This window comes from Rhododendron vialii, chromosome 2a, assembly GCF_030253575.1.
Source record: "Rhododendron vialii isolate Sample 1 chromosome 2a, ASM3025357v1".
In the NCBI taxonomy this organism is placed as follows: domain Eukaryota; kingdom Viridiplantae; phylum Streptophyta; class Magnoliopsida; order Ericales; family Ericaceae; genus Rhododendron; species Rhododendron vialii.
Genome location: NC_080558.1, coordinates 19,949,607 through 19,977,166, shown reverse-complemented (window position 1 = coordinate 19,977,166; position 27,560 = coordinate 19,949,607). Strand labels below are relative to the sequence as shown.

At 39.1% G+C, this 27,560-nt stretch overlaps 2 protein-coding genes across 3 annotated transcripts; both read right to left on the bottom strand.

Moving 5' to 3' along the window:
• On the bottom strand, nucleotides 1–27,560 carry LOC131315669 (protein MOR1). 2 transcript variants are annotated; one of them, XM_058344856.1, is made up of 54 exons: nucleotides 27,122–27,560; nucleotides 25,747–25,852; nucleotides 25,518–25,641; nucleotides 23,357–23,436; nucleotides 23,068–23,245; nucleotides 22,897–22,961; nucleotides 22,019–22,101; nucleotides 21,744–21,829; nucleotides 21,473–21,586; nucleotides 20,756–20,875; nucleotides 20,077–20,179; nucleotides 19,009–19,145; nucleotides 17,717–17,782; nucleotides 17,466–17,580; nucleotides 17,324–17,358; nucleotides 15,166–15,237; nucleotides 14,942–15,046; nucleotides 14,728–14,833; nucleotides 13,553–13,665; nucleotides 13,381–13,468; nucleotides 13,079–13,179; nucleotides 12,824–12,931; nucleotides 12,561–12,666; nucleotides 12,398–12,477; nucleotides 12,169–12,315; nucleotides 11,974–12,049; nucleotides 10,910–11,034; nucleotides 10,712–10,822; nucleotides 10,485–10,634; nucleotides 10,314–10,388; nucleotides 10,139–10,220; nucleotides 9,941–10,050; nucleotides 9,758–9,859; nucleotides 9,598–9,672; nucleotides 9,412–9,507; nucleotides 9,215–9,316; nucleotides 9,000–9,101; nucleotides 8,676–8,858; nucleotides 8,491–8,602; nucleotides 8,087–8,163; nucleotides 7,898–7,977; nucleotides 6,181–6,243; nucleotides 5,933–6,053; nucleotides 5,364–5,486; nucleotides 5,163–5,240; nucleotides 4,857–5,015; nucleotides 4,611–4,769; nucleotides 2,807–2,904; nucleotides 2,512–2,668; nucleotides 1,948–2,064; nucleotides 1,742–1,837; nucleotides 1,441–1,512; nucleotides 1,041–1,341; nucleotides 1–613 (listed from the first exon to the last, which is right to left on the bottom strand). In XM_058344856.1, the coding sequence occupies exons 1-54, from the start codon at nucleotides 27,282–27,284 to the stop codon at nucleotides 339–341; spliced, it is 6,078 nt and encodes a 2,025-aa protein (XP_058200839.1). In that variant the 5' UTR covers nucleotides 27,285–27,560; the 3' UTR covers nucleotides 1–338. The 2 variants fall into 2 exon arrangements, with proteins under 2 accessions (XP_058200839.1, XP_058200840.1); XM_058344857.1 differs by lacking the exons at nucleotides 21,473–21,586; nucleotides 21,744–21,829; nucleotides 22,897–22,961; ... (3 more) ...; nucleotides 25,747–25,852; nucleotides 27,122–27,560 and having other exon boundaries at nucleotides 22,019–22,079.
• Nucleotides 23,456–25,098, bottom strand: LOC131315672 (uncharacterized). The gene is made up of 2 exons (XM_058344860.1): nucleotides 24,162–25,098; nucleotides 23,456–24,081 (listed from the first exon to the last, which is right to left on the bottom strand). The coding sequence occupies exons 1-2, from the start codon at nucleotides 24,209–24,211 to the stop codon at nucleotides 23,727–23,729; spliced, it is 405 nt and encodes a 134-aa protein (XP_058200843.1). The 5' UTR covers nucleotides 24,212–25,098; the 3' UTR covers nucleotides 23,456–23,726.

Sequence of the window (27,560 nt, the reverse complement as noted above, 5' to 3'; positions counted from 1 at the left end):
TTTCAGAAACACATTCAAAAACCATTGAATAACCGAGGGGAATTACAAGACAATTTTTCGGAAGGCTCTACAAGCAAAAATATACAGAATACAAATAGTTAGAACCCACACTTGTGCTGCACAATCTACTACACTAGCTCATTGTGCACTTCGCCCAATTGGGCTACACATCTCTGCTGCAAAAAGAACAATACAAACTAAACTTCCTTTCAATTGTTGTTGCACCAAGAAATGCATAATAACTACGCATTCAAATGCTGTATAATTAAACGCGGTTGTGACCTCTTCATTTACAAGACTAGGTGCACGGAATTGGACCAAGTCCTTTAGCTATGTCCCTAAAGAGGTTCGATTGACCCACTTTTAAGCCTTTCCATCCGGGCTTGCAGCCCAGATAGAGCCTTCTCATCCATAGGAAGGACCCCACTCTGTCCCGGATTATCCGGATTAGCACGGTCCAATGTGTGAAAATTGGAAAGAGAATGGGCTATATTGCCGTTGATATTCATTAATGGCCTGTTTCCGGAATCCGGATTCCCAGCAGCAGCAGCTAACTGGATGCTCTTCATTCTCTCTCTTATTGCATCTAGCGTCCCGCTTGTGACTCCAGCCACTACATTATTATTTCCAAAAGTGTTTCCATATGAACAACAAATACAATAAATTATTTCGTGTTTAGATCATGGATTGGTGGATAAGTTTATGGACAGTAAAGGATACGAAAAAACTAGGCCCTGATTGTTTGTCCAGAGTAATAGTACATCAGATTGGGTTACAAATCCCAGTAGACCACGTATCCTAGGTTTGGTTGGGATTCCAACGCCCTACGTCAAGATTACATATACGTCGAATATAGAGTTCAGCAAAACATGAGATTTACGACACCATGAATTGAGGGAACAAACAGGGCCTTAGCTACGAGGATATGCTTATTTCTTAGGTTTCACTATCAATAGCTTTATCCTTGATAACTCCCTCTACCAATCCATGATTTAAACACAGCCTCAAATTCAAAAAAATATGCACAAAATCCAGGTTACCTCCGGGTATGAAACTATCATTCCTTTGCTCGTCCATATAATGCCTCAGCTCTGAGTTATCAGAAGTGGGTCCTCGCGACATAATGGAATTAACAGCTCTCTCATCTTCAGCATAAGATGGTGGTAAACTAAAATTTGAGGGTTCAACTTTGGTATTTTGAGATCTTTTATCGTTCAGTACATTTGCATTAACGGGCGATAAAGGTCCAAACTTTGGGGAAGAAAGGTTCATGGCAGCAGGGGGAGGGGTTGACAACGGTAAACTTGAGGGCGTCCTTCCAGCAGCTTCATTCTTCTCCATCTGCAATAAAGGTTGGAAAAAGGGAAAAAATTAAGTGCCTGTTTAAGCCAACATAGTTGCAACTTGCAACCTTCTACTTTGTAAGGTGTAAAAGTAAACCTGGACTAAACCATCTCTAATGTATGTTCGGAATGCCTCGCTAGCATTTTGAAGCTGAGAAAATATATCAACCTATAGAAAAAGCAGAAACAAAAATAAGTCACCAACAAAACACAGATTTCTGTAGGTATATTTTGTGCTCTATTTAGGTTGCGTTCGAATCATGAGTCTGTGGAGGGATTTTAGAGGGCAAGGAAAAAACAAATAGAATCAAGCTAAACTTCCTTGTTATTTTTTCCTTTACCCATAAAGTGCTCCAAAATCTACGATCCAAGCTCTGCCTTAAGGAAACCCTTATTACCTGGGGATACAGCTGAGTGATACGGTATAATTCATACAAACCGATGGTGCAAGTTTGCTTGTCACCTATTTTCTTGAAAATTGCAGCAAGCTCTTGCTGTAAAACATAAAACCCAAGGCTAGTATCAGGCATGGAATAGTATAGTCAAAAGATGGACCAGCTGAAACATATCTTTGAAAATTAAAAATTGATTGACGACATTATACCTTCAATTGTGCATCCGCAGAAGTAGTGGTTGGCGGTGGATTGTTAGCTGCTGAATCACGCCAATGAGTTTGGCCAACAGGCCCAGATGGAGTCAACATTCTTGCAGCAGCCAGAGTCTGGTAGATTAGAAGACCAAAAAGGTGAGGAAAAAATATAATAATATGTTTGAAGGCCACATTTGATTCCATTGGTGATTTGTCCCACAAAACAGGGAACATATAATGTGGTGGTATTATTTCCTTCACTACTAGTCCGGTATAATTACTTACCCTATAGCATTACACAAACTTTCAATATTTGCCCAGTCAAACAACAGGCCTTCAACAATTCACACCCCCAATATGTTGGATATGATGTATTTTGTGGGATTGGTTATCCAACAGATATGTGATCTCTCCACTAATTGTGGCATTCAGGAAATGACCTACAATTAGAATTATATTCCAATCCCAGTTCTAATCCGGCCAATCAAACAGGCGCAGAAAATAACATAAAAAAGAGAATGGAAAAGGACCCCATACCCAGAAAAAAGGTAGCTACGCATATGCTAACAATCACGGTACCTGAAGATTAAGGTCAATGTAGGCAAGAATAATAGGTTGAGGTTCCATGTCTATTGGAACCATGGAAAGATGACCTTTGATTGCAGTCCCACGAAGCTTAACAAGCTCATGCAGAACAGTTTTAACCATACGCAATGGTTTGTCATCAGCTCCAGCTCTTGTAGAATTTCACCATATAGAGGGCAGCCACAAGGAAAGAAAATTCAATCAGTCCAGATTATCCATCCATTGTAATACAAGATCATTACCTACATGTATAATAATAAACTGATAACAAAAATGGGTCATTAGATACCTTCTTCTGATTTCTTCCATTCCCAGGTCTTCGAGGTATATGTGGATACTTTGAAGGATGCGGTCAAGGTCAACCTCATATATTGTACTTTGAAGAACCTGCAACATGCCAACGCCAAAGCAATGGTTACGTGAAAATAAGCAATATAAATTGCAGAAATGAAGTCAGACTAGAAAACTAAACTGTGCACATATATGTAGCAAGCCAGGCATGCAAATTATATTCAAGCCATAGATGCTACAAATTAAATCTTTCTTTGATTCTATTGGTTTTTTCTGCTAGCCCATTAAAGTGAGCAGTCTTTACATAGCTTAAGAGGATCGAAGCTAAAGAAGAGAAACGAAAAGAGGAAACGAAGGCAGTAGAGAAGAGAAAGTGTATGCCCATGTCTGTTCAGGCAAGCAGGAGGGAAAGATGGCTGTCAATTGGTTTTGAGTTGAATGCTTTAACATGGTATCAGAGCTAGGGTTTCGGAGAATTTATTCCCTCTTGTTTGTGCCATAAGTGCACCGTTGTTTGTTGGGATCCATGTGTTATGGATCGTTTGTTTATTTCTACATAGAAGTGCACCGTTGTTTGTTGGAGTTTGTCCCACCTCGGTTAATTATCTCCTGCAAAACTAGTATATGAGCCTAGGCGGCCTCTCCTCTCATTGCCAATTGGTTGAGTATGATGCTTTAACATCCAATTAACGCCTTGCTCATTTACACATGTTGTTCAGGGAAGATCGAAAATTAAAATGTTACTCGCTTGTGTATTTATCTTCACTTCTGGATGGAATGCAACTGGATTTGGAGGGGAATCTTTGCCCCAATACCATCACTTCCCTACACCTTCCCAAATTAAAAAGTACACAACTCTCTCCAATACCTCACATCACCAAACGAAGCATTTACTTTAATACACCTAGGAAAGAAATCATACACATTAACAGTTCATCTGGCTCGAAGAGCAACATTGTGCAAACCTTTGCTACATTGACTCTTCTCTCTAAATGAAGTACCTGTGTTGGATCGAAACTCGAATAAAGCTATGTGCCATGTCAAAAATATCTAATTCAAATACACCAACAAGCATATTCGCTAATTCGTGTTTGCTCTATAACAATTTATGAAACAAGAAACCATTATATTATGTAGTAAATGATAGTAGTAAATGATAAAGACAAGATTGAATCCAAGATACTCCCTCCGTCCCAATTTGATTGCCCTTTTTGGGGAAGCGAATTTTTATGGGTAGAATGATGAACATTTAATGGTTTTTGACTTTCTCAATTTGCCCTATTTAATGATTTGTTGACATGAATAAAGGGCAAAAGAGTAATGTTGCACAACTTTTTATTTTAACTTTTCAAAGTGGAAATTCTTTTTGGGACATCCAAAAAAGGAAAGGACTAGCAATTTGGGACGGACGGAGCACTACTTCACTTACTTTTCATTCATCTCGACAGGGTCACGTGTAAAATCCAATCCATTATATTGAAGAATATATCCAATTTGATGGGATCAGCTGACCCCATTTTCTAATACCTAGCAGCACTCCTGAGGGCAATTTCTTAAACTATTTACGCTAGCAATAAAAAACATCAAGAAATGTATCAGTCATTCTGTTCGCATGTCCTTGCACATAGGAATAAGTAAAAAACCCGACACTTAGACACATACTCGTTATAGGCGCTAGTACTAAGTCTGCGGACCATCTACATAACTAAAGCTCCGCCATAAGAAACTATTAAAAAACTTAGATATAGATACTTAAATCAATATAATGACAGAAGGCCAAAAAAAATAAACAAGAAACTTACTTTCGTGAGTTTAATAAGACATTTAACAACCAAATCCGAGAACTTGGTATTTCTATCAGCCAGGGACTCTTTTGTCTCTGACGATGGCCACCTCGAGGGGTCCAAGGGGCGTAACAGATTAATCAGGACAACAAACGATGATGTCCGTTCGGCATTGTCCTGCATTGAACAAGTGTGATCAATCTAAGATTCAACAGACTGCTATGAACATTATGCGACAAAGATGATTCACGAAGCAATATTTACCAGGATTTTTAGCATCAAAACATTCAATGCTTTGAGAAGTTGGCCACCATCATCCATACGGGGAACCCTTTCATCCAAAAGCCAAAGCAAAAGCTCAGTGACGAGACTATTAAGGGTACTCTCCTTCACAGCATCTGCTAGCCGTTTGTTTTGGAAAGTCTGCAACAAGTGCATAACAGTACAGGTGTCATGAACTCTGACAAAATACAGCACCCATGAAAACTCTTTAATCGAAAATTCTCTCCATCTTATCGGCAATCAATTTAGCTAAATAGCAGAATATGCATATATATGACGATAAATTACCTGCATTAATGTGTTCAGAACATATTTACAAGACCTTGAAGAGGCTCCTGCGATACTAAAGTCAAATGTCTTGGCAACCTGCAGCAGATATCATAGAGTATAATGTGATTTTGACTTTCAGAGATGTAACATAAAGAAGCCAACTGAGTTCATATCAAATAAGAAATGGGCATATAACAAGGAACGTTGAACAATTATCACCTTATTAGCTAGGCATGAAACAAGTCTGTCAGCATCTTTCACAATGTCATCCATTGCACTGTCTTCAGGATTGCTGGTTGCTTGAACCAGCACATTGCAGATAAATTTCATACCTTCAACAGACTGCAAATAACCCAAAACATAAAAACTCGGGGTTGAGAGAAAACAAGAAACAAAACTTAAGAGTGAAAAGACATGCTTCGAAAGATTTGAACAAGCGCCACAATGAAACCCAAGTCAACCAAACAACTGCCAAAAAAATCAATATCTGATCAAGGGGACAGTCAATACATGATTGATAACATAAAGACTTGCTCATAGAGTTTTGTATAATGGAATGTGTTCAGACCAAAGAATACCATACTTAAAGAAATGGTAAAAGAAAATGGACTCCCCCCCCACCACCACCACCCACACAAAAACAGTGAAGGCAACAATGCCACCCTCTTAAGTTCCACATCTACCCAACAAAAGGAATAAGGAGTAAACATCAATGATGTGAAAACTAGAGCTCAGTAGAAACATCCAATAAAGCAACATAGATGTGAGGGGTAAACCAAACAACAGACCTGCTCAGGGGAGCCATCCTGAATGATATCAAGAGCTTCATTCCAGTCCATAGGGCCATCTGCAGTCGCAATTGCTCGGGGAATGGAAGCCCTCTCCATGTGAAGCTCAGAATTATGGTCCCTACATAGATAAGACATACATGTTAGCATCCAAAATGGGACAACAGATCAAGATGAATAAGCTGCGGAAACGACCAAAACAAAGAGTAGATAAATTGAACAATCAAAATGCAGGAAACGTGCAGTACCTAGTAAAAATTGGTCCAGATACAGACCGTGAGACATCACCACTTTGTTCTGCTACCTCAGCCCTAGAAATGGGGCAACGGACATGTAGAAACGTCAAAACTAAAATTGGTCATAAGTAAACAACAAGACATAACTTCGTAGATCAAAATCCAGAAAAGCAAAATCATTGTTTGAATGTAACTAACTTAAAGCCCCATTAATTCAGCCTACAAAGCCCATTCGTATCTGTAGCATGCGAAGAAAGTAAGAAAGCAATAATAAGACAGAGAAACATACAGTAATGGGGTTAAAAGCAACCACATGTCACTTTTGAAACAAGGCAACAGAGATTCCTAGACTAATATTTGAAAGAGATTAGAGGAGCAAGAAGCAGTTCTCTTATGGGAAAAGAATAGAAACTAATTGGAAGAGGTTAAGATATAGACACCAAAAAACAAATAGCTAGATAAATAAATAAAACAGCTGATGAAAGGAGGAAAAAAGATAAAAAAGAGAGCCATGCAAAGTAAAGAGTTCCCATAAAACTGGAAAGGGAAAATGAAAGTACCAAAAAGAAAGTAAAAATCAAGAAATTGTTCAACTTTTATGCTTCTTTCTTTTTTTGATAAGGGCAATGGTCTGCTTCTCATATGCAATTAGCCTATTACCACGAGTAATGGCGCCTGAAAGTTAAAGATATTACTGCTAGCTCTATTCATAAAACCTCACACAACCCATGACACCAAATGGCGGGTTTTCTAAGCCACAAAGTATACAACGGACATAGAAGAAAATGCATTACGCAAGAGCATACATAGCACATCGGCAGGAGTGGTACCATTGCCAAAACTCAAAAGCATCCTATTATTAAATTTAAAAAAAGAAAAAGAAAGAGAGAAGGTGCTCCACTTTTAGAAGAAGAAATAAAATAATAGTTGGTTTTCTCAAGAGAAAATATGGTGATAGCATTGGGCCCAGCACCTAATGAAACCTGAAATAACTAACCTCACTATTGTGTAATTTGTTTTGACCCCAAGAAATGTTTTCTACAGGTTTCACATGTAGTGTTGAAACAAATAATGAGCTTTTAAAATTTTTAATATCAGGAAATATACATGCTCTAGTTTTTCATCTCCCTCAGCTAGGAAATGTTTCAAGTATATCAAATTAGCCAAACATTTCATGACCAGATCCAATCTTGACACCTATTTAACAAATTTATTTCACAAATATATTTTTAGGACTAAGATTTCCCAAAATTCAAAAACAGAAGAAGAGATTAACCAAAGTGACTATATATCGGTTTTATTTTATCATTGGGTCTCAAGGCTTTTCCAAACATGTAATGGGGTGCATCTGTGTCTAAGTGATGGGAGTCACACTTGTCCCATAAGTTTCTGATACTTGTCTGGTCTAACGAAAAGATAAATAATAAGTTTGGACAAGTGTTGGAAGAGTATCCATGTGCGACATGTGTCTGACACAAAAACGTCAAGTTCTTTTGTGCTTCTCATGTCTTGAAACAGGCATATCCATAATGCATAGCCAAAGAGTTTCCGTAGCAGAAATTTTCTTGTATTTCTCTATATCCCCTCCATGAGGGAAACCAAACAATGCACTAAAAACATTAAGTATCAAAGCACAATAAACAAGTCTAGGCAAGAAAGCAGCAATTGATTGAGACATAATTGGGAAAATAGTAAACAAGGTGCTCAGGAGAAAAACAGAGAGACACACCCATTTTCCCTAACAGAACGCCTCAAAACAGCCCTTGCTTCTCCAGGCTTTCCCTCCTTTCTTTTGTCCATCTCTCGGGCCTAGCAAGGATACAATATGCTAAATGAAAAAAATAGAAACAGAACGAATACCGTTTGAACTTTCACGATTATAATATCATGAATGGAAAAAATAGAAATATGTACTGACCTTCCACTTAAATCTATCATCTAACATGCTCCTTTGAGCATCTGTCAGCTTCCCAACATATCTCCATATGTCATCACCTTTGAAAAAAGAATAAAACAACCCCCGGTAAGACTTGTCAATGGATTAACTTGTTCATAAGGGCCGGTCTTGCCAAAATTGGAACAAACTTTTTGTTCTTAACGAGGGAAACTATAAAGAAAGAAACAAGGAAACACAAAATAATCCCTAGCAGCAAAATAGCCAGGTTTGATCAGAATTTAAAAGCTTCCAGTCCTATGTATCCAAGATAACCAAACACCAAATCAGTCTACCAGTTGAAAGCTATAACTTACCAAGAATCTTATAACCAGTAGCCAAAGTATTTAAAGCAGCTTTCCGAATTCCAGTTGAAAGCTATAACTTACCAAGAATCTTATAACCAGTAGCCAAAGTATTTAAAGCAGCCTTCCGAATTTCACCATCTCGTTCTGCTGTTAAGCTTGCTACAACCTGCAAGGATTTCAACTGTCCACTAACCTGCATAAAAAAATTATTTAAAACAAAGTACCTTTCAATAAAAACAAAATATCAGATAGCTTTCCATATTTACCTCTGCTCCATGGCTATCAATCAAGAATCCAACCAGATCGACACTCTCAATCCGGGTTCGGTTGTTTCTAGAACGTAAACCCTCCAAGACATAAGGGAAAGTTTTTGCTGCTGAATATGAATGAATAACTTGTTTTGCTAATTCTCGCATTTTTTCTCGTACTTTCTCAATGTTGTGTCCAGACTGTAGCAAAAGAAGAAACTAAAAGCTCACAAAAACGCCAAACAGAATGACAACTAAAACACAGCAATAGGAACAGTACTTCATACTAGCATCAACAAGCAAAATTGGAAGCAAGTTAGCCCTGGGTAAAGTTACAAGTACCTTCTCAATCAAACAAGGAAGAAAAATGGCAGCTTCTGACTCGGTCAATGTGTACCCCTCAATCCGCAACATGTCAAAAAGTTCGGGAAGAAATTCGAGTACCTGATGAATTTTTTTTTTCCCGGAAGCACAATAACCAAACTTAGTACCAAATACATCGCTAGAATAGACTATGAATGGGCATGTAAAACAAAAAAATCTAATCAATTCTATACCTTGAGTAGGCATGATGTGTTAGATTCACAGAACCGTAGAACAAACCACCTCAGAAGTATATCAAGCACTTCAATTATTTCCTTTCCAATTGATGGCAGTGCCTGGAAAGTCAGCATAAATTTAAGTTACATGTGCCAATTGCATAATCAGATTTGAGAGTAAATCCAAGTAACCCGAGTGGTAGCGGAAAAATCACCTTATGCAGCATCTCGATTCCATCAACCTGCTTCTTGAAGTCTGTGCTCAGAAGCCTTCGATGCAAATCCTCTCTGAAATACTTCATAAGATCATTCTGTGGAAAGCATACAATTGAAAAATATGTCAACTTCAGATAGGACAAATGGCATAGAAGAACCTTCAATGTACACTCAAACGCACATACCTCAAGATCCTGAATCTGTTCTAAACGTGGCTCTTCAAATTTAAACCTGCGGACAACCAATCTCTCCCTTTCATCCTGCACAGAACTCAATCCAATGAGCCAGTGACAGCTGCGCTGAACAAATCACACTCAAATAGACTCGAAGGATGTATATTCATACCTTATTAGACTCTCTCACGTTCAGTAAAGCCTGAGACTGAACAGTTATATCTTGAATTGACATTATTGATTCAGCCCTCAAACCCTTTGTTGAAATACCTCTCTTCACGAACCATGACAAAGTATGTCAATATCTTTATTATTCTCATGAAAGGAAAAAAACTCAAAGAGGATAAAACCATACCGAAGAAACAGCCTTGCTTCCATGTTTTTGAATACGATCACCATGACCATTAGAGCTAGATTTTGCAACTTTTGAGCCACTTTTGGCTGCTGGCCCCATCGATATTGTCTCTGGGGGCACAAAATTAATCACCATGAAACAGGACCGCCAAACAGAAAAAGACTTGTAAAAGTTTCAGAAAGCTACACTAAACTGTACCATGAAAAGGCCCATTGGGTCTTAGTCGTTCAAGAACAATAGCTAAGGCAGGTCCTTGTATATCTCTCAAATTCTTGGTCACCTGGACATATTTATTTTGACAATAAGAAGCTTGAGTTCCGCAAAACTTTGACAAAAACCAAAGAAGACACCAAAAAATTTAACTTCCACATACTGATTCGTGCCCACAAACTCTCAAAACATCACCAAGGCATACTTCTGCAGCTTTACGAACATCTGCTGATTTATCCTGTATATAAATGCACAATTCAATAAAAGGGAAAACTAATTTACATGTTGCCCCTCAATTGTTTTCCAGGATATCCTATCCAGTTGTTGTGAATACCGTCATAGCAGAAGCAGTTGGTTTTAGTAAATGCACGGCATCTGCAAAATCAGTTAATCCTGTAAGCTGCTTTGATACCCAATCAAAAAGATCCTTGCGCCCTTCCGCACCAAGCTTAGCATCTGTTAAAGCAGTAGTGATGTACGGAACCTAAAAGGAACAGATTATTTATGTGAGAACAGGGATTAAAAAGCAGGAAATAGAGTCATAGATGATTTGAGACAAACCATTTTGTCAAGATGAACAGCAGCCAGCCAAGCATCTAAAGTAGCCAAAGTACTTTCTCTCATATTCTTTTTGTTGTCACCAAGGCATTTCAAAACATCTGATAGAATACCCTGAAAGAAACCACTTCACAGTATAAAGTCCAATTTCAAATAGATGAATAAAAAGTTAAAAGGAGCTTTAGGTTCCGAGGACACAACCTTGCTAGACTTCTCAACTGCTGGTCCCATTGCAAATGCGACAGCACCAACAGTACAAAGAGTTTGTGTTACCAAATTTTTGTTGCTATCATATAGACGCCCTCTAAGAGCGCCAAATAACTCCACTGGAAGTCAAAATAAAAGTAATAATAATCAAAAGATTTCCGGCTGCAAAGCAAGACTTAAAAATCTATTCTAATATATAAAGGGGGAGCACCAATTTGGTGTCTCCCCTGCCATGTATTTTCTTTTCCTAAAATACCCTCTAAAGAGAAAAAAACACACAAAACAAAACAATTAACTATAACAATATATTGGACATTTAAACAAAAAGTAACCTCCCACGATTAATAGGTAACCCACAATCAATAGGTAACCCACACCCAGTACCCACTATGAACTGCTGTAGTTTCCGTGACAAGTTTTCATATTTGCGGGCGGAGTAAACAACTTCTCTCTCGAAAGGCACTGAAAGTCACTTGGTCGCCCCATGGTTTGCCACACGTTGAAACCAATTGGGAAATCTTAGGGTGGGGCACTCAGTCAATTAGATATGGTGAAGATGGTGGAACTCAAGTAAGTCTTTTCTTTTTAACTCCCTTGAATTATCTCTTAGGGTGGGGCACTCGGTTAATTAGATATGGTGAAGATGGTGGAACTCAAGTAAGTCGTTTCTTTTTAACTCCCTTGAATTATCTCAAGTTAAATCCTAATGTATATTGTACAGTTGACAATTTTATTGAGTTCTATTTTGTTTGGTTTTTATTTTTCTACTGTTAATATGTTTTTGGGATACGTTACTGCAGATGAAAGAGGACAAGGAAGACACAAAATCAGTGGGAATAAGAACAAACTAGAGGTCGGGGCATACACGATGCGTATGCAAGTCAGATTTTCACAACGTTTTTATAAAAATGCTTCCCACTTATTGTTTGATCAAATTTTTATAAATGTTGTGAAAATCCGACTCGATGCGTGCGCCCCGGCCTCTAGTAGAAAACAAATGAGTTGTGAGTCTGGTAAAAACATGTCACTTCTCATGTACAAATATATGGTGATAATACCAGTTCCAGTAGGTTGGATCCGCTTATTGGCCTCTTCCAAGATTTTGTTGACAGCCTCAATAGATTCTAACCGAACCTGGAACAATAGAAAACATATTCAGAAGGGATCATAATCAACAAGTGTAACGCCTCACCATAAATGTAAACCCGCAAAAGAAGAGTACATCAAAGCATTTATTCTTGTAAAAACCAGACCTTCCAATCAGGACTTTCCAAGCCCTTCAGCAAAGTAGGTGTGATCTTTCCACTAATATCTTCACGGGGTAGGCTATCCAACCCACCACCAGATAATGATGATGTTGATTCCAACACCTTTACAGTTTTCTTTGGAGCTATAGAACCCTGCAATACAATATGAGCGCAATGAACAACGAAAAAGGTAACCAACAATAACAAAGAACTCTGAACCCTATCTTGATCAAACCTCGAATGGATTTTTTTCACACTCTGCTTCAACTGCACTAAGAAGAGCAGGCTTGACGTCTGAAAGAAACCCTTTGATATCTGCAACAAAAGGTATATCTTGTTAGACTTCCTATCACTAGCTCAAGATACCAGATGCTTTCACCAACCAGAAGACAAGTTACCTGGACCAATATACTTATGTAAAGCACCAATTAGTTTGATTGTGGCATTTCGAGTGGCAGCAGCACTGGATTGCAAACCCGTATCTTTGCAAAAATCAATCAAATCCTATCAAAACAAGCACCCACTGTCACACATTGAACAAGAACACTTTTACTCGAGGCAATCCTCCAGCTGTCATCATTTGAAATGAGCCATTTGCCCTTTAAAGAAAACAAAAACAGAAAAGTGCGTTGACAATATGGTGTTACAACACTAGAGGCACCTTTAGTTTCAGATGCGATACACCGAAGTCTTCAACCGCAGAAACCATCCATAGAATACCCTCGCTAAGCACCTTGGGATTCTTATGCTCCTTCATGATTTTGTAAAGCTAAAACAAAGAAAATAAGAAAGGTAATAACTCAAGTCAATAGAATTGGAAACAATTCTCCGCAGGAAATTCTATCTAAGCATCTCTTCCATGCAAATCATTACTTCCAGCCTAAACACGAAGTACAAAAGGTGCAGCCAGACTTACTCGTTCAAAAACAAATCCTGGGCCTACAGCTTCAGAAAAAATAGTAAGGCATTTCATAGCTTGAGTACGCGTCTTTATATCCGCAACACGTTCACTTATACCTATCAAAAAGGCATTTTAACCTTAAAAAATAAACCAGCCAATGATTTGAACTGTCGTGACACAACTGAGACTTAAGAATCAAATCCGATTTGGTAGAGGCGATGGGTCAAGCAAATTAGCCTCCCTAACACCAAATGTCACATTCATCTATGCTTAATCAAGTCCACAGTACTAGGGATATTTAAAACCTGAATACTCACCAACAAGGCAAAGAACTACACATTTTTTGGGAAACTTGGATGCGGTGGAACCTATATGAGTGATAACTTCAATAACCTGCTGCTGGACCTGCAATTTTCAGCTCGTACAAATTGATAAGCTGGAAAACAATCACAAAGACCAGCCAGTAATATAGGCAAAAGAGTAAAATACCTGAACATTTTTCTCATTCCATCCAGGAACAGCACAAAGTAAACGTATTAAGATCTCCACTGACTGGTCGAGTTCCTGTGTTCCTTCCACCTGCTCTTTAAATGAGGTAATTGCTGCAACAATGACAGGGGGGTTACTTAAAATTCAAGCATGAAGTGAAACACAAGGTAAGTATGAAAACTGGGCAAAACATAAAAGAAGAAGAAGAAGAAGCGAAAAGCATGTACAACAAAATGACACATACAAATTACAACCGCTTTAGGATACAACAATTACTAGAAACATCAATTTAACCAGCTACAGAAACCAAAGTTATTAACAGAAACACTGCAAAACCCAAAAAATAAAAAAATAAAAAATCCTACTCAGACAATACACAACTACAAGTCCATCCCCATAATGTAAGAAAATTTTCAAATTCACCAAAAAATTGTGACACGGGACTTGATATTTAGCAGGCAATGTATGTTTCTCACTTCCCTAACAGGCAAATGACATTGATTATAACTTCAACAAATGGCACTTGATGGTCAATACACTTGCGTCCTTCCATGTGTTGGGCTTCACCCACGTGTGATAATTTATCGAGGGGGTGCTTGGTAATTATTCACGTGTAGTTATGTTATATTCGGTTTTGGTTAGAGAATCAAATCCTATGGCAAGGTAGAAGAGTTCCATACTTGGCGGTATTACTTTGGAAGAGTTTCCTTCTTGGTGTATTTCCTAGTCTGAGTAGGAAAAGGAATTACAAGGCAGTAGGAAGCCTTGGAGGTCAAGGCTTGATACTCAATAAATACCGAGGCGTATTTGAGATTTATAAGTGTGTGAGATATACACAATTGGTGAGAGCAAGAGAAAAAATATATTGTGAGAGTGAGGGAGAGAGAAAAAATATTAGTGAGCGTGGGCTTGGGGATTAATATTTTTCTATCTCATTGTACTCGATCAATATAGTGGAATTTCTCTTTTGTTTGTGGAGTAGGTATTGAGACCGAACCACGGAAATCTTGTGTTCTTTATTTTTCTTGTGCTTGTTTAATTTTGTGGCGTGCTTCCGTTGCGGTGAGGGACTAAAAATCCCAACACCATGATCACCAGAGGTCCAGAACACATGGCACTCAAGAGAAATCGTAAAAATAGATGACTTTCATTGTTAACCATAGAGAGGGAATAACCTTCCAGCCGCTCTTTCCATACAGCACTCTTCAATTGTGAAATAGTGTCTGCATGTATAAGAGAACCTAATCTGCTTTCAATCTCTTCAAGACTCATATCAGCTGGCTGCAAATATTAAGCACACCAAGTAGGGTTAATTCGTCCTTAGGTTACGGTGAACAAACAAGGAAAATGACAAACATCAAACTGCTAAACAATATATCAGCTTCTTACCTCAACATCTTCAGCTTCAACTAACTTGGATGTTTTTAACTGTCCAGCAGCATCCACTTTCTTACTCACACCGGTTTTTGCAGCCGCTCCTTTCTTACTAGCGGGCTGACAAATAATATATAAAATTGCACATTACAAGACAGAGAATCTCTCCAAACACAAAATGCATAGAACAAAACATGCTAAGAGTTGAAAAATAAGAAAACGAAGAGGAAAATACTGACCGCCGATTGAACAGGCTTCTTCCCACTAAGCATACTTGCTGCCGACCTTCTGACAAATGATCCTTCTGAAGCCTGCATACAACGAAAATCGTATTGAAGTTTCCGTCTAACCGCAACAAAACTATACAGGTTGGAAGTGTAATTCCACAAGTTTTGAATTAGCAGGGATTCATTACTCCAGATTCAATCAGTCATGCTCCTAATTCACAAAGCTCTATGAGAGTGGTTTTAAAAATCCTTTCACCAGCAAGAAAAAATGGATTTGATAAAATCATCCATGACAAATATCGCTAATCCATCAGTCATAACTCAATGGAAAGACCAAGGAAGCGTGAGGCACAAAATTAAGCGTAAGTGACATGCATATGCGCCTACGCTAAGCAAAAATATGCCATTAATTGTCTCTTATTGCCATGATTCATGAATACCAAGGTAGCCAATTCTATTCCTTTTCCAAGAAAGATAGAGATATAACCATGGAAGGTGAGTATACTTGGTTCAAGTTCATTACAACGGCATCTGCACACTTAGAAATATAAGCAGTAAAATTGAAGCCAATTTCAGGGTTGTGCAACTACAACTACCTAATGAGAGAGCAGTGGGGTGCATTGTTACCCCTAACTGCAAAGACTTGATGTATCCCAAAATCAACAACTGAGACCAGAAATTAACGGTCAAAGGGAACATAGATGTATCCCAAGATCAACAATTGAGACCAGAAATTAACGGTCAAAGGGAACATATAGGTTCACTTGCTGTAACGTAAGATTTGACCTCCCTGAAATTTCAGTAGAATGTGAAGCATATTGGCTTTTTCTATAGCTTCTTATCAACCCGAAGAGTTTCTTCCTTGTTTTCTGAATCCATCCATCATCCACCATAACCCTTCCTTTTTCTGTCTTTTGATAGGCAAGTTTAAGGAGATTCGAATTTGAGTCTCTTTATCTTTCTGAATCCATCCATCATCCACCATAACTCTTCCTTTTTCTGTCTTTTGATAGGCAAGTTTAAAGAGATTCGAATTTGAGTCTCTTTATCTCATGATTCAATTACGATACATCTAGAGATAAAGCCGATACGTATCTCTAGCGTATCTTACATTTGATTAAAGCTTATGGTATGCATACACTATGACACATATCCTACAATTCAGTTCGTGTGGAGTCAAAAACCGATGCGTATCCCTAAACTTATCTTATGTTCATTAAATTACTATTGCAATATACACACAATCCATCTCAGGATATCCGATACTTTTCTTCATGGAAAATGCAGGACTGGTTCCCGGCCTAGTGAGAGAGGACGGTAATATACACACAAGCAGTCTTGATTTTTCGTTTTTCTTGTATGGAGATTATTACCACCGCCCCACTGTCAACCATCAGCCTGGCGACTTGGATTGCTGAGACATGTGCCTAACAGGATTATCATGAAATCTCCCCTTTCTTTAATGACATGACGAAGGGAGAAGGCTTGAAATTGACCCGACTAGACTCACTTAACAAGAATAATAGCGCTTGCTCGCCAAAGCATGAACCGAACCAGGACATAGCATGAATGAGACTGCCGATCATTTCAAGCCCCTGAGATAGTCGGGCTTTGGTCTATATTGAGAGCCCTATCAAAGAGTCACCCATGTTGTTGCTACTCTGGTTTTCCCTTCTTTCTGCTTCCCGAATGTCTCTTTACTTTAGTCCAAGCTAACGAGCGGGGACTCCAAGTAGACCTTGAATCGTTGGTTTGACTGACAGACTACGTGTTACCACTTCAGAGTCTTCGCCTTCTTCGCCCTGAAATGCCTTTACCCTATAGGCTGTGTTAAGCGAACATCATCCACGGCTACATTTGTAGTTTTGCCTGGAGCTGTTCTCAGCTCTTGTTTAGGTGTTATATAGCTGAAAGACATGAACTTTCCTGTCATCAAAGTTCATTTTTACGTGTGTAATAGATTTGGTATTTATATTGGGCATACATTGTATAACTAGCTTTTCACCTTACATTTGCTATTGTTACCAAACTTACATTTACTCATGTAACACATCTTGCGATATGACATGCGTATCACGATGCGATACATAAAATGGAAAATCGATACATGGCACTTAGTTCAAGGAAAAAGGGGCATGACCATCATTTTGAAAGGCAAGAATAGACCCACCTCTGCAGCAGAACTGCTTCCACCTGAAGTTATAGCTGGCCATATCATGATTTATATCAGGAGGTAGAGCAAGAAAGATCAAAGTCAATATAATTCTTCACAAGAAAACTTGCACAAATTTGAGCAATAAAATTATTCAAACCTGAGCTTGTACCAACTGGACCAGTTCCAGAACTCCCAATCATCTCTGAAAGCTTCTTTTTTCTAACATCGTCAAGTTTCTCCAACGATTTTTCTAAAGGCCTCATGCCAACCAACTGAGAAAGAAAATGAAGAAACCAGAATTAGTGTGGCAGTAGCAAGTAGTGGACTATTTCCATTACAGTTTTGGTGAAAAACATTTTACTAGGAAAACATGATAGTTCCTGGTTGCATTATGATTGAAAGGAGTACCTTCGCCACTGCTGCCAAAGCAGAAAAGGCTGCATCCCTCACTTCTGGAGTCCCATCATTAAGGCACTACAAAGAATTGAATATAACATTGGACCAAACAACATCACCTTCTATACATAAACCAAGCACAAAAATTGCAAATGATACAAATCAATAAATTAGCGTGGTATAGTGTTGAAAGACGTAGGAAGAGCAGGACAGCTAGACAGAAACTTCATAATCTTTAGAGAAGCATGAGCATTGCATAGACCACATGCAGATCTAAAACATTCATTAAAAATTGTATTCGTACAAGTAGAGAACTCGGGAAAATATAACTAGGTAACTGATGAAGGATTGCTGTAGCCAAAGATTCCTCCCACTTAACAGATTCAAAAAAGAATTAACTCTTGACATAAAGAATTTTTTTTCAAAGGTATGGTACACATGAAAAACAATTCTCTTGAGAACAATGAGAAGTCGGGCAACTATCCACCTAAGCTTGAGGTATTGACAGGTAGCATGGAAGTGATAATAATTGCGCTAATACGGGGATGTTAGATAACACAAACAAACACTAGAAACTGAATATGTTACATGAAAAATGAAATTTGTGTGTTTGATAACTACCGTTTCAAAAAAATTTGAAGTAAGAAACTGCTCACTAAATTTAGTAAATAATCTGCATCCACTTAGAATGCAACCACCACAGCCACTACCACTCCAACACCACCCCTCCACCTCCATCTTCGTTGTTCCAAATACTACACCACCAGCATCACCAACTCTACGCTACAATCATCACGGCCACCTCACCACCATCTCTATCACACCACTTTGCCCCACTGCCGCCAGTACCGCGGCAACAAAACTACTGTTGCCAATGCCATCTCCCACAACCACCATTGTTGCTGCCACACCACCACCATAGCTAGAACCACCACAGAAACAAGGCCTGCATAACACCTTTGTTATGATCACCACCCCTTCTGCCCTTCACCATGTCTACGCTACACAACAAGACAACCAACCACCATTCCACTATCAAATCCACACTACCATCATTGCTCAACCACCGTGCCACCACCAAGCAACCTGCACCACCACTCCACTTCCATCCTTTCACTTCTTTCAAATATCAGGCAGTTTTTTTTTTTTTAATTCGGCAATCAATCTTTAGTACATACCAATTACTTTTTAGATTAGAAAATTCAGCATTTTGTTTACAATATGATCAAACAAAGCCTCACATAATGTCAAAAGTTTTCATATGTGTAAGTCAAGATAAATATTGTGGTATGGAAGTCACCAACCTCCATGCATATCAGAACATACTCCTTGTGAACTTTGAGAACAATGGTCTTGTTGCTAGTCTCAATACAAAGAGACACCCAGTTTAATGTCAATGAACGCACAAGAGGAACTTTATTTTTTGTAGCTGCCTTTACATCTGCAGTAAACTAGTAATTAGTATGATGGTGTTGTTCATAAATAGCAGCACCAAGTACATCCAATGAGCTAAATCCAGAGAGAACCAGCCTCTTGGGCAACAAATGATGAAACTATATTAGACAAATCAAGGCACAGCAAAACTATATTAGAACTAGTAATTTTTTATTCAATCATTGCTTATTACAAATTACTTATTGGTGAAGTGTGTTTAAAAAGTACCCCCACTAACGTGAGTTCCGGGCTACGCCACTGTACCTATACACGTCAAATACAACTCTTCCCCACTATTATAGAAACATAATCCCATAGAACCACAAAATCCCTCTATCGCCATGCAATCAAGCTCTATGTTCTAGTACTAATGTCAAACAGGAATAGCTTCAAGGATCCTAAACCACACAAGCAACAACAGGTCCAATACAATAGATTGGCAAAGAACCAGGAAAAATAGAACTGCAGTAGTTCTAGCCCCTGGGATGTAACAATATAATAGGTAGACAGGCAAAAGAGAAGCGTGACTAGTATAAAATCCCTCTATCGCAATGCAATCAAGCTCTATGTTTTAGTACTAATGTCAAACAGGATTAACTTCAAGGATCCTAAACCACACAAGCAACAACGGGTCCAATACAATAGATTGGCAAAGAACCAGGAAAAATAGAACTGCAGTGGTTCCAGCCCCTAGGATGTAACAATATAATAGGTACACATGCAAAAGAGAGGCATGACTAGCATAAAAAAAAAAAAAAGGGCGCAATTCTTGGCTATGCTTGATGTGGTTTGTTTCGAGAGAGCAGAATGGCAGAATGCCATTGTTTAAACTCGAGAGTTTATACATTATCAAGATTGTTTTTAGTAGCAAAAGAGACCTTGAAAATATCTGACAATTATTCCAAATACATAATATATATAATGATGATGAAACTTGCCTTCGACAATGTCTGCAAGATTCAAACACCCAGACTTGTACATTGCATGGAGAGTTTGACTAAGTGCGTCAGTCAAAGTGGGCTTTTTCTCTTTCAGTTTTTCCTGTGTAAGAGGAACTTGTTACACAAAATATATCAACAACTCAAAACATTAAACATATGATCGCAAATAGAAACTCAACATTGGGACCATTTACATTATTAAAGGCAACTCTTTCTCATATAAGCCACATATCATTCATTAAAAAAAGAGACAGAGCTGGGAAGATTGCACAGGTGTATGAAGCCCACAGCCCACAAATCAAAATGGATTTTACAAGCTTTGTCTGGTCATTTCTTGAAAGAAAATTTACATGTTTGCTCCCTGTTAACAAAGATTAGATCGTTCACTAGCACAGAGAAAGGTGTAAGCTGAGGGATAATAGCCGCTAAGAAAAGAAAAATGCCTAAAGAAAAATAACGCAAAAAGAATGAGACAATACCAAAGACCGAATAAGAAAAACAGGTGTTTTTCTTTATAAAACCAGCATTTCAGTTTTCACACCTTACATAAAAAGCTGGGGACTTGCATACCCAAACAAATTTAATCACGTATAACGGATGCGAACCATTAACAGGTAGTGGCACACATACAAATTGAGCTGAATTCTGTATCTGTAGCTTTCCATAACATACTTACAAGTAAAATGGGTAATAAGAAGCGTGAATTTCCTGAGAAATGTGTTCTTAAGCCCCTGGCAAGATTCCCAATTGCCTGGATGGCTTCAACTGCAACAGCTATGTTGACATCTATAATAAGCTGCAATAAAGGGGGGGAAAGTGAAACTAAGTTGGGAGGTACAAGAAAAGTACGACTACGAAAGCTAAACCACGCAATCGATAGAAGCATTTTAAAGGGATGCAAAACCCACAAGCAAGCACAAACTGGAACCATGATGCACCAAAAGGCCTATTTAAATGTTGACTCGACTTTCCGCAACAAATGAATAAATCATTTGTCCATGCAAGTGCACAAAAGTTCGAAGAGTCAATTCACTTGGATAACTACTAGTAGTCAACTGATTGAAAAATTACCCACTAAGCATAGTTAGCCCTTCCAGAGCAGTTAACAAAGTACTTTAAGGCTTAGTTCCAGAACACCTTCTTAAAAAATAAGTACTTATTTCACATTTTCAAACTCAAAAATAGTGTAAATAAAAAATAATTTTTCGATTTTTTTTGCATCGTTCAAAAGATCTTTCAAACAAGATGCATATTGGCATATTGCATATTTTTATATTTCAATAAGCCCATTATTTTTTAGCTTGAAACTGCCTTCTTAAAAAATAAGTACTTGTTTGGCGTTCTGGAACACTTAATAAGAGTCACCAAATCCTATGAAAAATAACCCAGTCACCTTCTTAAGTGTCCGGCAGATTTCAGTGAAATCACCAGGAGCTATCCTTTTGGTCGACGCAAGCTTGGTTAGCTCAGCAACAGCCTCCTTTCGCTCTGACCACTTGGCAGCTTTCTGAAACACACAACAATGGTAAAATAATTCTAAGCAACAATGACATACAATTGCCTAACCTGATATCTACCGAAGAGGAGAATTGTACACAAGAACTGCGGCAACTAAGGAGCTAAATGTCAATATATAACATGGGACAAAGAATGAGAATACTGACCACTCCCTCCCAAAATCCTGTCTTCTCCAATGGAGTCAATATATCAACAGGATCAACAAGTTCATACTCATCAATTTCCTGAGGAGCTGACAAACAAACCATATATCAGGTCCAATCATGAGATGCCACAATTTTCACATACCTTAATAACAAGCATTGGAAGCCAAATCCAGTTTCCTTGAAGCTCAGGGAATAGACTTCTCCAACTTCATTCACCCATAATTGGGAGAACAAAACTACAAAATGGCAATAGTTTCACAAAGTTGATCACATACCATCTGCAACAGATTCTTCAGAAGGGCCAGAGCCCACAACTTCAGGCACAGCTTCTTGCTCTGGTTCCTTGTCTTGCTCAGATCTGGGGGGAGGGGGCAGCAGTTACATGAGTATAAGCACCTAGGTCGTGGGACTACTAATACCAGATATCTAAAAGAACTGCTAATAGTTATCAGTGAAACAACTAGATTTTTGTTGTTAGTAGAAGAACTGTTAATACCCAATAAGTATTTTGTGTAGTATAGCTTTGAGTCGGTGACAGAACTATACCAGATGTGTTTTCTATGTATTATAACATGGTATGACACAACAAATCAAGAACACGCAAATCAACTAGCAATAGTCCCGCATGGGTATTGAACCAAATAAAAGGAGGGTTTATACAAATTTACGTTGTCGGTGTTTCAAATGCACCTGCCTTGCGTGCCTAGGCACTGAGGTAGGCAAGCCGCAACCATAGTGCCTTGCGTACCTTATAATACCAATCTATGAGGCACGTCCAACTATTAAAGAGAACACGTTTCATGACTGCAAGAAATACCTTATGTTTCATAAGTCATTTCCTTTTCCATTAATCATCAGGAAACAAGAATAAACAATACTCGCGAGGGGTACATGCAATGATCTAAATAACTAAACATGCCATACAAGATGATAACAAATTGCAAAGACAGAAAATAATTTTATAGAAAATTTGACCGAAGAGCTTCACGGAAAACAGCGCAAGGTCAGATTCTAAAGCATAGAACTCTAACAAACAACATTAAATTAGCCAGCAAAATGTCAAAACAATTCATGATCAGGAACTTTTCTGAGAAAAATGTCTAACTTTCATAGACCTGGTACATGCAATGACTATAAATGACTAGGAAGGTACCTTATTTTGCGGGATGGTCTAGCTGTTCCACTGACATTGACAAGCTCAGCCTCCAACTCTTTTTTCTTTAGCAGAATAAAATAATATAACAGAAACCAAACAATGAGAAATAAAACATGTAGAGCACATAGTACAACTATGAGAGCCAATAGCTGACAGTATTCGACATACCATCGTATCCCGCATTTTCTCAAACAAAATTGACTTCACTGGTTCTTTCCCAATCCAACGACAAAGCTCAAGAGTCAATCCTTTGGATGAAGCACGGACATTTTGGTCTTGGTGATCGAAGAGTTCAGGCAGCATCTTTAAAATTCTTTTAGGGGGTACTATCTTTGCCCCAAATTCACTAAGTATAAGCAACAACAACAAAAAACACACGCGCACACACTTGATTCCCCAAAATTGCAATACACAAAAGAACATAAAAAATGAGCACACTTATGTTAAGGGATAAAACCTTAAAGCTTGAAACATGACATCGATTGCTGGAACAACTGCTTTAGCTACTTTGTTTTTAATAGCTTTCTCCATAGCATCCTGCAATCAATTAAATCCTTGTGAAGATAAATGCAAGGCAAAATGATCCAAGCAAACACGGGCAAGACATAGTGCACAAAAGTAAACGGCTACAAAGGAATTAAAACAATAGTAAAGCGGTTATGAAGGAGTTAAAAGATTGAACAGACTAATAGAAGTGAAGATCCTTTAAACATGCATGCAGGGACGACCACCAGGTATTACGTATCAAAACAACGAAGCGTGTCCAATATAAATTCTCCTTCCCTCCAAGAATAAAACCAAGTAGCGCATGCATTGCTCAAACTAGATTATCCATCACCAGCAGTGACAGAGGACCCTTTTAAGCTTCCTTTTGCCATGCAACCAGCACAATGATTATTAGTCTCCTTAGGAATATCAACAACCAGGCAGCCGAATTTGTTCAGAGAAAAATTCATCCAACAAACTGATATATAGACATCAGAGGTGCGCATGAGATCAGAGGCTAACTGACTGACAATCTGTCTCAAGGATAAAGTCTTGGCAACCCAAGCCCGATGCAAGCTCCAGCCCCTACCAAAATTAGCATAAAATACCACTGTGATTGCATGCATCCAAACCACTCTTCTGATGAAAGCTATCAGATACCACCAGTGTCTCCAACTAGACCTTAGACCCCAATCCCTACACATCCAAGGTTCCCCCTTGAGAAGCCCCATCTGTAAAAACCTTCAAAGAATTTGCCAAAAGTCAGTGTTTTCCACCTCAGTATATCTGTCACATCCAATTGATTCATGAGTAATTCCCTTTCCATTGCCCTCCGCCTGACTATCTGCTAGTTCAAAATTTTGAGCCACACAAGTCATCATCCCCATACCTTTACAATTTAGTCACTGCACCACTCCATCCTTCCCAAATCAGCTCTCAATTTGCAACCGCTCATATGCTTATTTCACTAGAAAGTTTCCATGATATTTTAAAATTAGCCAATCATTAATTCTTAGCATCCACAACAAACATTATCCGATGTTGTTCCACAATCTAAGGAGCAAGGATCCCAAGCTCTCCCAACTCCTGATTCCACCCTTGATCACCAACCCAATAATCAGACACCAGGCTATCCTTTGTAGGCACTTCAGCAGCAGCTATGTCCAACAGAGGGCAGTTTAGTGACCATATATCAGTCCAACACGTACCCCCCTCCTCCCATTACCCAGAAGCCAAGGTGTTCCTTGCTGCAGGACCTGTTCTCTTTAGCTACGCTTATACACGTGTGAAACATATCTGAACGTGTTGTAGCCCACAAGCCCCTGCCACTCTGCAAGTACTTGCTATTTGGAGCCTGCACCACGAGGTTATCTTCCTCATTGAAGAGCCTCCAACCAAGCTTGGCCAAACACAGCCACAGTAGTCTTGATTCCTCTAACATTTAAACTACCATCATTGACAGCATTCCAAGCAACTGAACAAAGTTTTTTCTTCCCTTCAAACCAACCCAAAGGCAGCCTTTTTTGCAAATATGAACTTTCCTGATCTAAGGTACTTTACAAAGAACTAAGCTCCTTAAATACCAATACATGGGTTTGCAATCTTTTGCTTTGAAGAGAGTTTATCAACTTGATTTTGCGTCACTTCTGACCATAAGCCCATTGTTACTTGGGTCCACCTTCGATTGTAGTTGTTGGAAACTCAAACCAAACTACATCAAGTGAACCATGAATAACTACATGAATACAGATTAAACCCACTTACTCTAGCAAAAGTTTTCATAAGGCAAAACAGTTAGTAAGCCCACACGTCCATGGTATGTGTGACAAAAATATAAGAGGGCACTTAAAGGGAATTAAAAACATCATGGCATGTTTTACCCGTAGCCATCTAAGTCGAATGCCCTACAACCTAATAAAGGCAGCAGCTGTACAAATAAATGTGACACAATCTAGTTGCACCATGCCCCTATATGCTACATGATACCTATAAGTAGAACGCCTCAGTGCATTCAGAATAAAATATGGACATTCCTACATTTACGACTCAATCACAAAGGAAGTGAATCAAGTTGGGGACAAACGTCATGAATGATATGAGCACACAGGGAATATTCCACAATTTGTTCATACCAGGAAAGCTTCCACTGCCTCCAGCTCTATCCACAGCATGAAAACCATCTGCGACTTCTCAACAGTTTTTGGTCTACCCGTCAAGCATTTTGCTATGATTGCATCACATACTTCTTTCGCATATCTTTAATTTCAGAATCCAAAACCCAAACAAAAATTCAGACCTAAATCGCAATACCACAGTAACCGAAACTAAATCGCTGAAAATAACTACCAAATCATTGACTACCTTCCAACATCAGCATCAGCAGCTTTCAAGAATGAAATCAATGCATCAAGAGCCTTTTCCTGCACCGGCGCATTCGAATCCGCAACAGTTTTTCTAAAGAAGGATCCTAGAGAACAAATCAAAAGCTGTTATGCGAGAACAAGACAACAGATCCACCCATAACAAAGAAAATGTAATAACAATCATAAAACACAGGGAGTAATTAAACAGTGCACTATGCCCCAGGCTCTCCACCAACATACATTTATGTGGGTCCATGCTCTTAGCCTTGAGCCCCACATGCGGTGGTAGGGCCAGGGCACCACGTGGCAATGCCCCATGGGAACTGAATAATTTTTCAAAAACAAGACAAACACTACAAGGACCAAGGCTTGAAAATGTGCCTACATTCAATGGGAACAATCCACTACACACAATAAGGATTACATCACTCAACTCACTTTGCAGAAACTCACCGTAAAAGGATCTCAACAATAACCACAATGTGATCAGTGATTACCGTAAACACAATAAACAAAACAAGAGCAATTCACCATACCCAATGTCAATAACACCACTCAACTCCACCACTACAAAACCCCTGGCACTACCGGCTGAAGCTGCCTCCGTAAAACAGTAACCCAAAGAAAAACTTGGAACAAAAGCAATTATTCACCTTACAAAAAATCTCCACCTCCTCCCAACCATAAATAGCCTCCACAGTAACTCCGAAATCACAATGAACACAAGACACCTCACAACCTTCATCATCTAACCCTTCCGTAGGACCATTTGCTCTCGCTCTCAGTCCTCGCTCAGAACTCGCCCCCTCAATCCTCGCCCTAGCGAATTTTAGTAGCTTTGTATATTTTTCAAAGACGCTTTTGCTTTCGCACTGCCCTCCCAACTCAGGTGTCCAGGCCAGCTTTACGCGCACCTCGACTATCCAAGGGGCCCAATCCCACCACCCACTTGCAGCGAATCCAATTAAAGCCGGACCAAAACTTCGTACGAACAAGCCCCACCGGAGTTGATAGCACCTAAAAGGTTTCGAACGTGATCCCTTAATGAGGGAGCAAACCCCCGAGTCCAAGCCTTGACCACTTAGGCCAACCCGCTCTCCGCTCGCCCTCTCAATCCTCACTCTACTGAATTTTAATATATTGTTCGTATATTTAAGTAGTTCAATATATTTTTTGCACAGCGCTCCCACACCTGCGTTATGTGACTTAACGCACAATATAAAACAATTCAAACAAATTGAGCGACACGAACACAAAAAACCCTATCCAAACAAACGGCATTGTCGTAAAAGCACGCAGATCAACGAAACGAAAATCGCAAAAAGATAGAAGAGCAGAGGAAACCAGATCCACTGAACGAAACCCTAACTCACCGAATTCGCGGAGGCGGGGGTCCTTGGGATCGGATATGGAATCGCAGAGAGCGGCAAGGTCGACGTTGGCGTCGTTCCTCACCTTCCAGTTCTTGTGCGTCAATCGATCCTCCCACGGCAGTTTCTTCGCCTCCTTCAACAACTTCTCGTCCTCCGTCGACATTGCGGTAACCTATCCGTGTAAATCTCTGTACTGTACGAATGTCGGAGGATCTGATTGAAGGAAGGCTGTAGAGAGAGGGGGGGGTGGGGGATAGGTCGTGTATTTCTCAGTTTTTCCTCCGCCGGCGAGGAGAGAGAGAGAGAGAGAGAGAGGTGAGAAGAGATCAAGGGTAGAGGCGGGGTAACGATAACTTTTATCTCACTCTTCAAAAAGAGAGAGAGAGAGAGGAAATGCAGAGAGAGAGGGTTGTACGTTGGAGTATATACCGAAAACCAC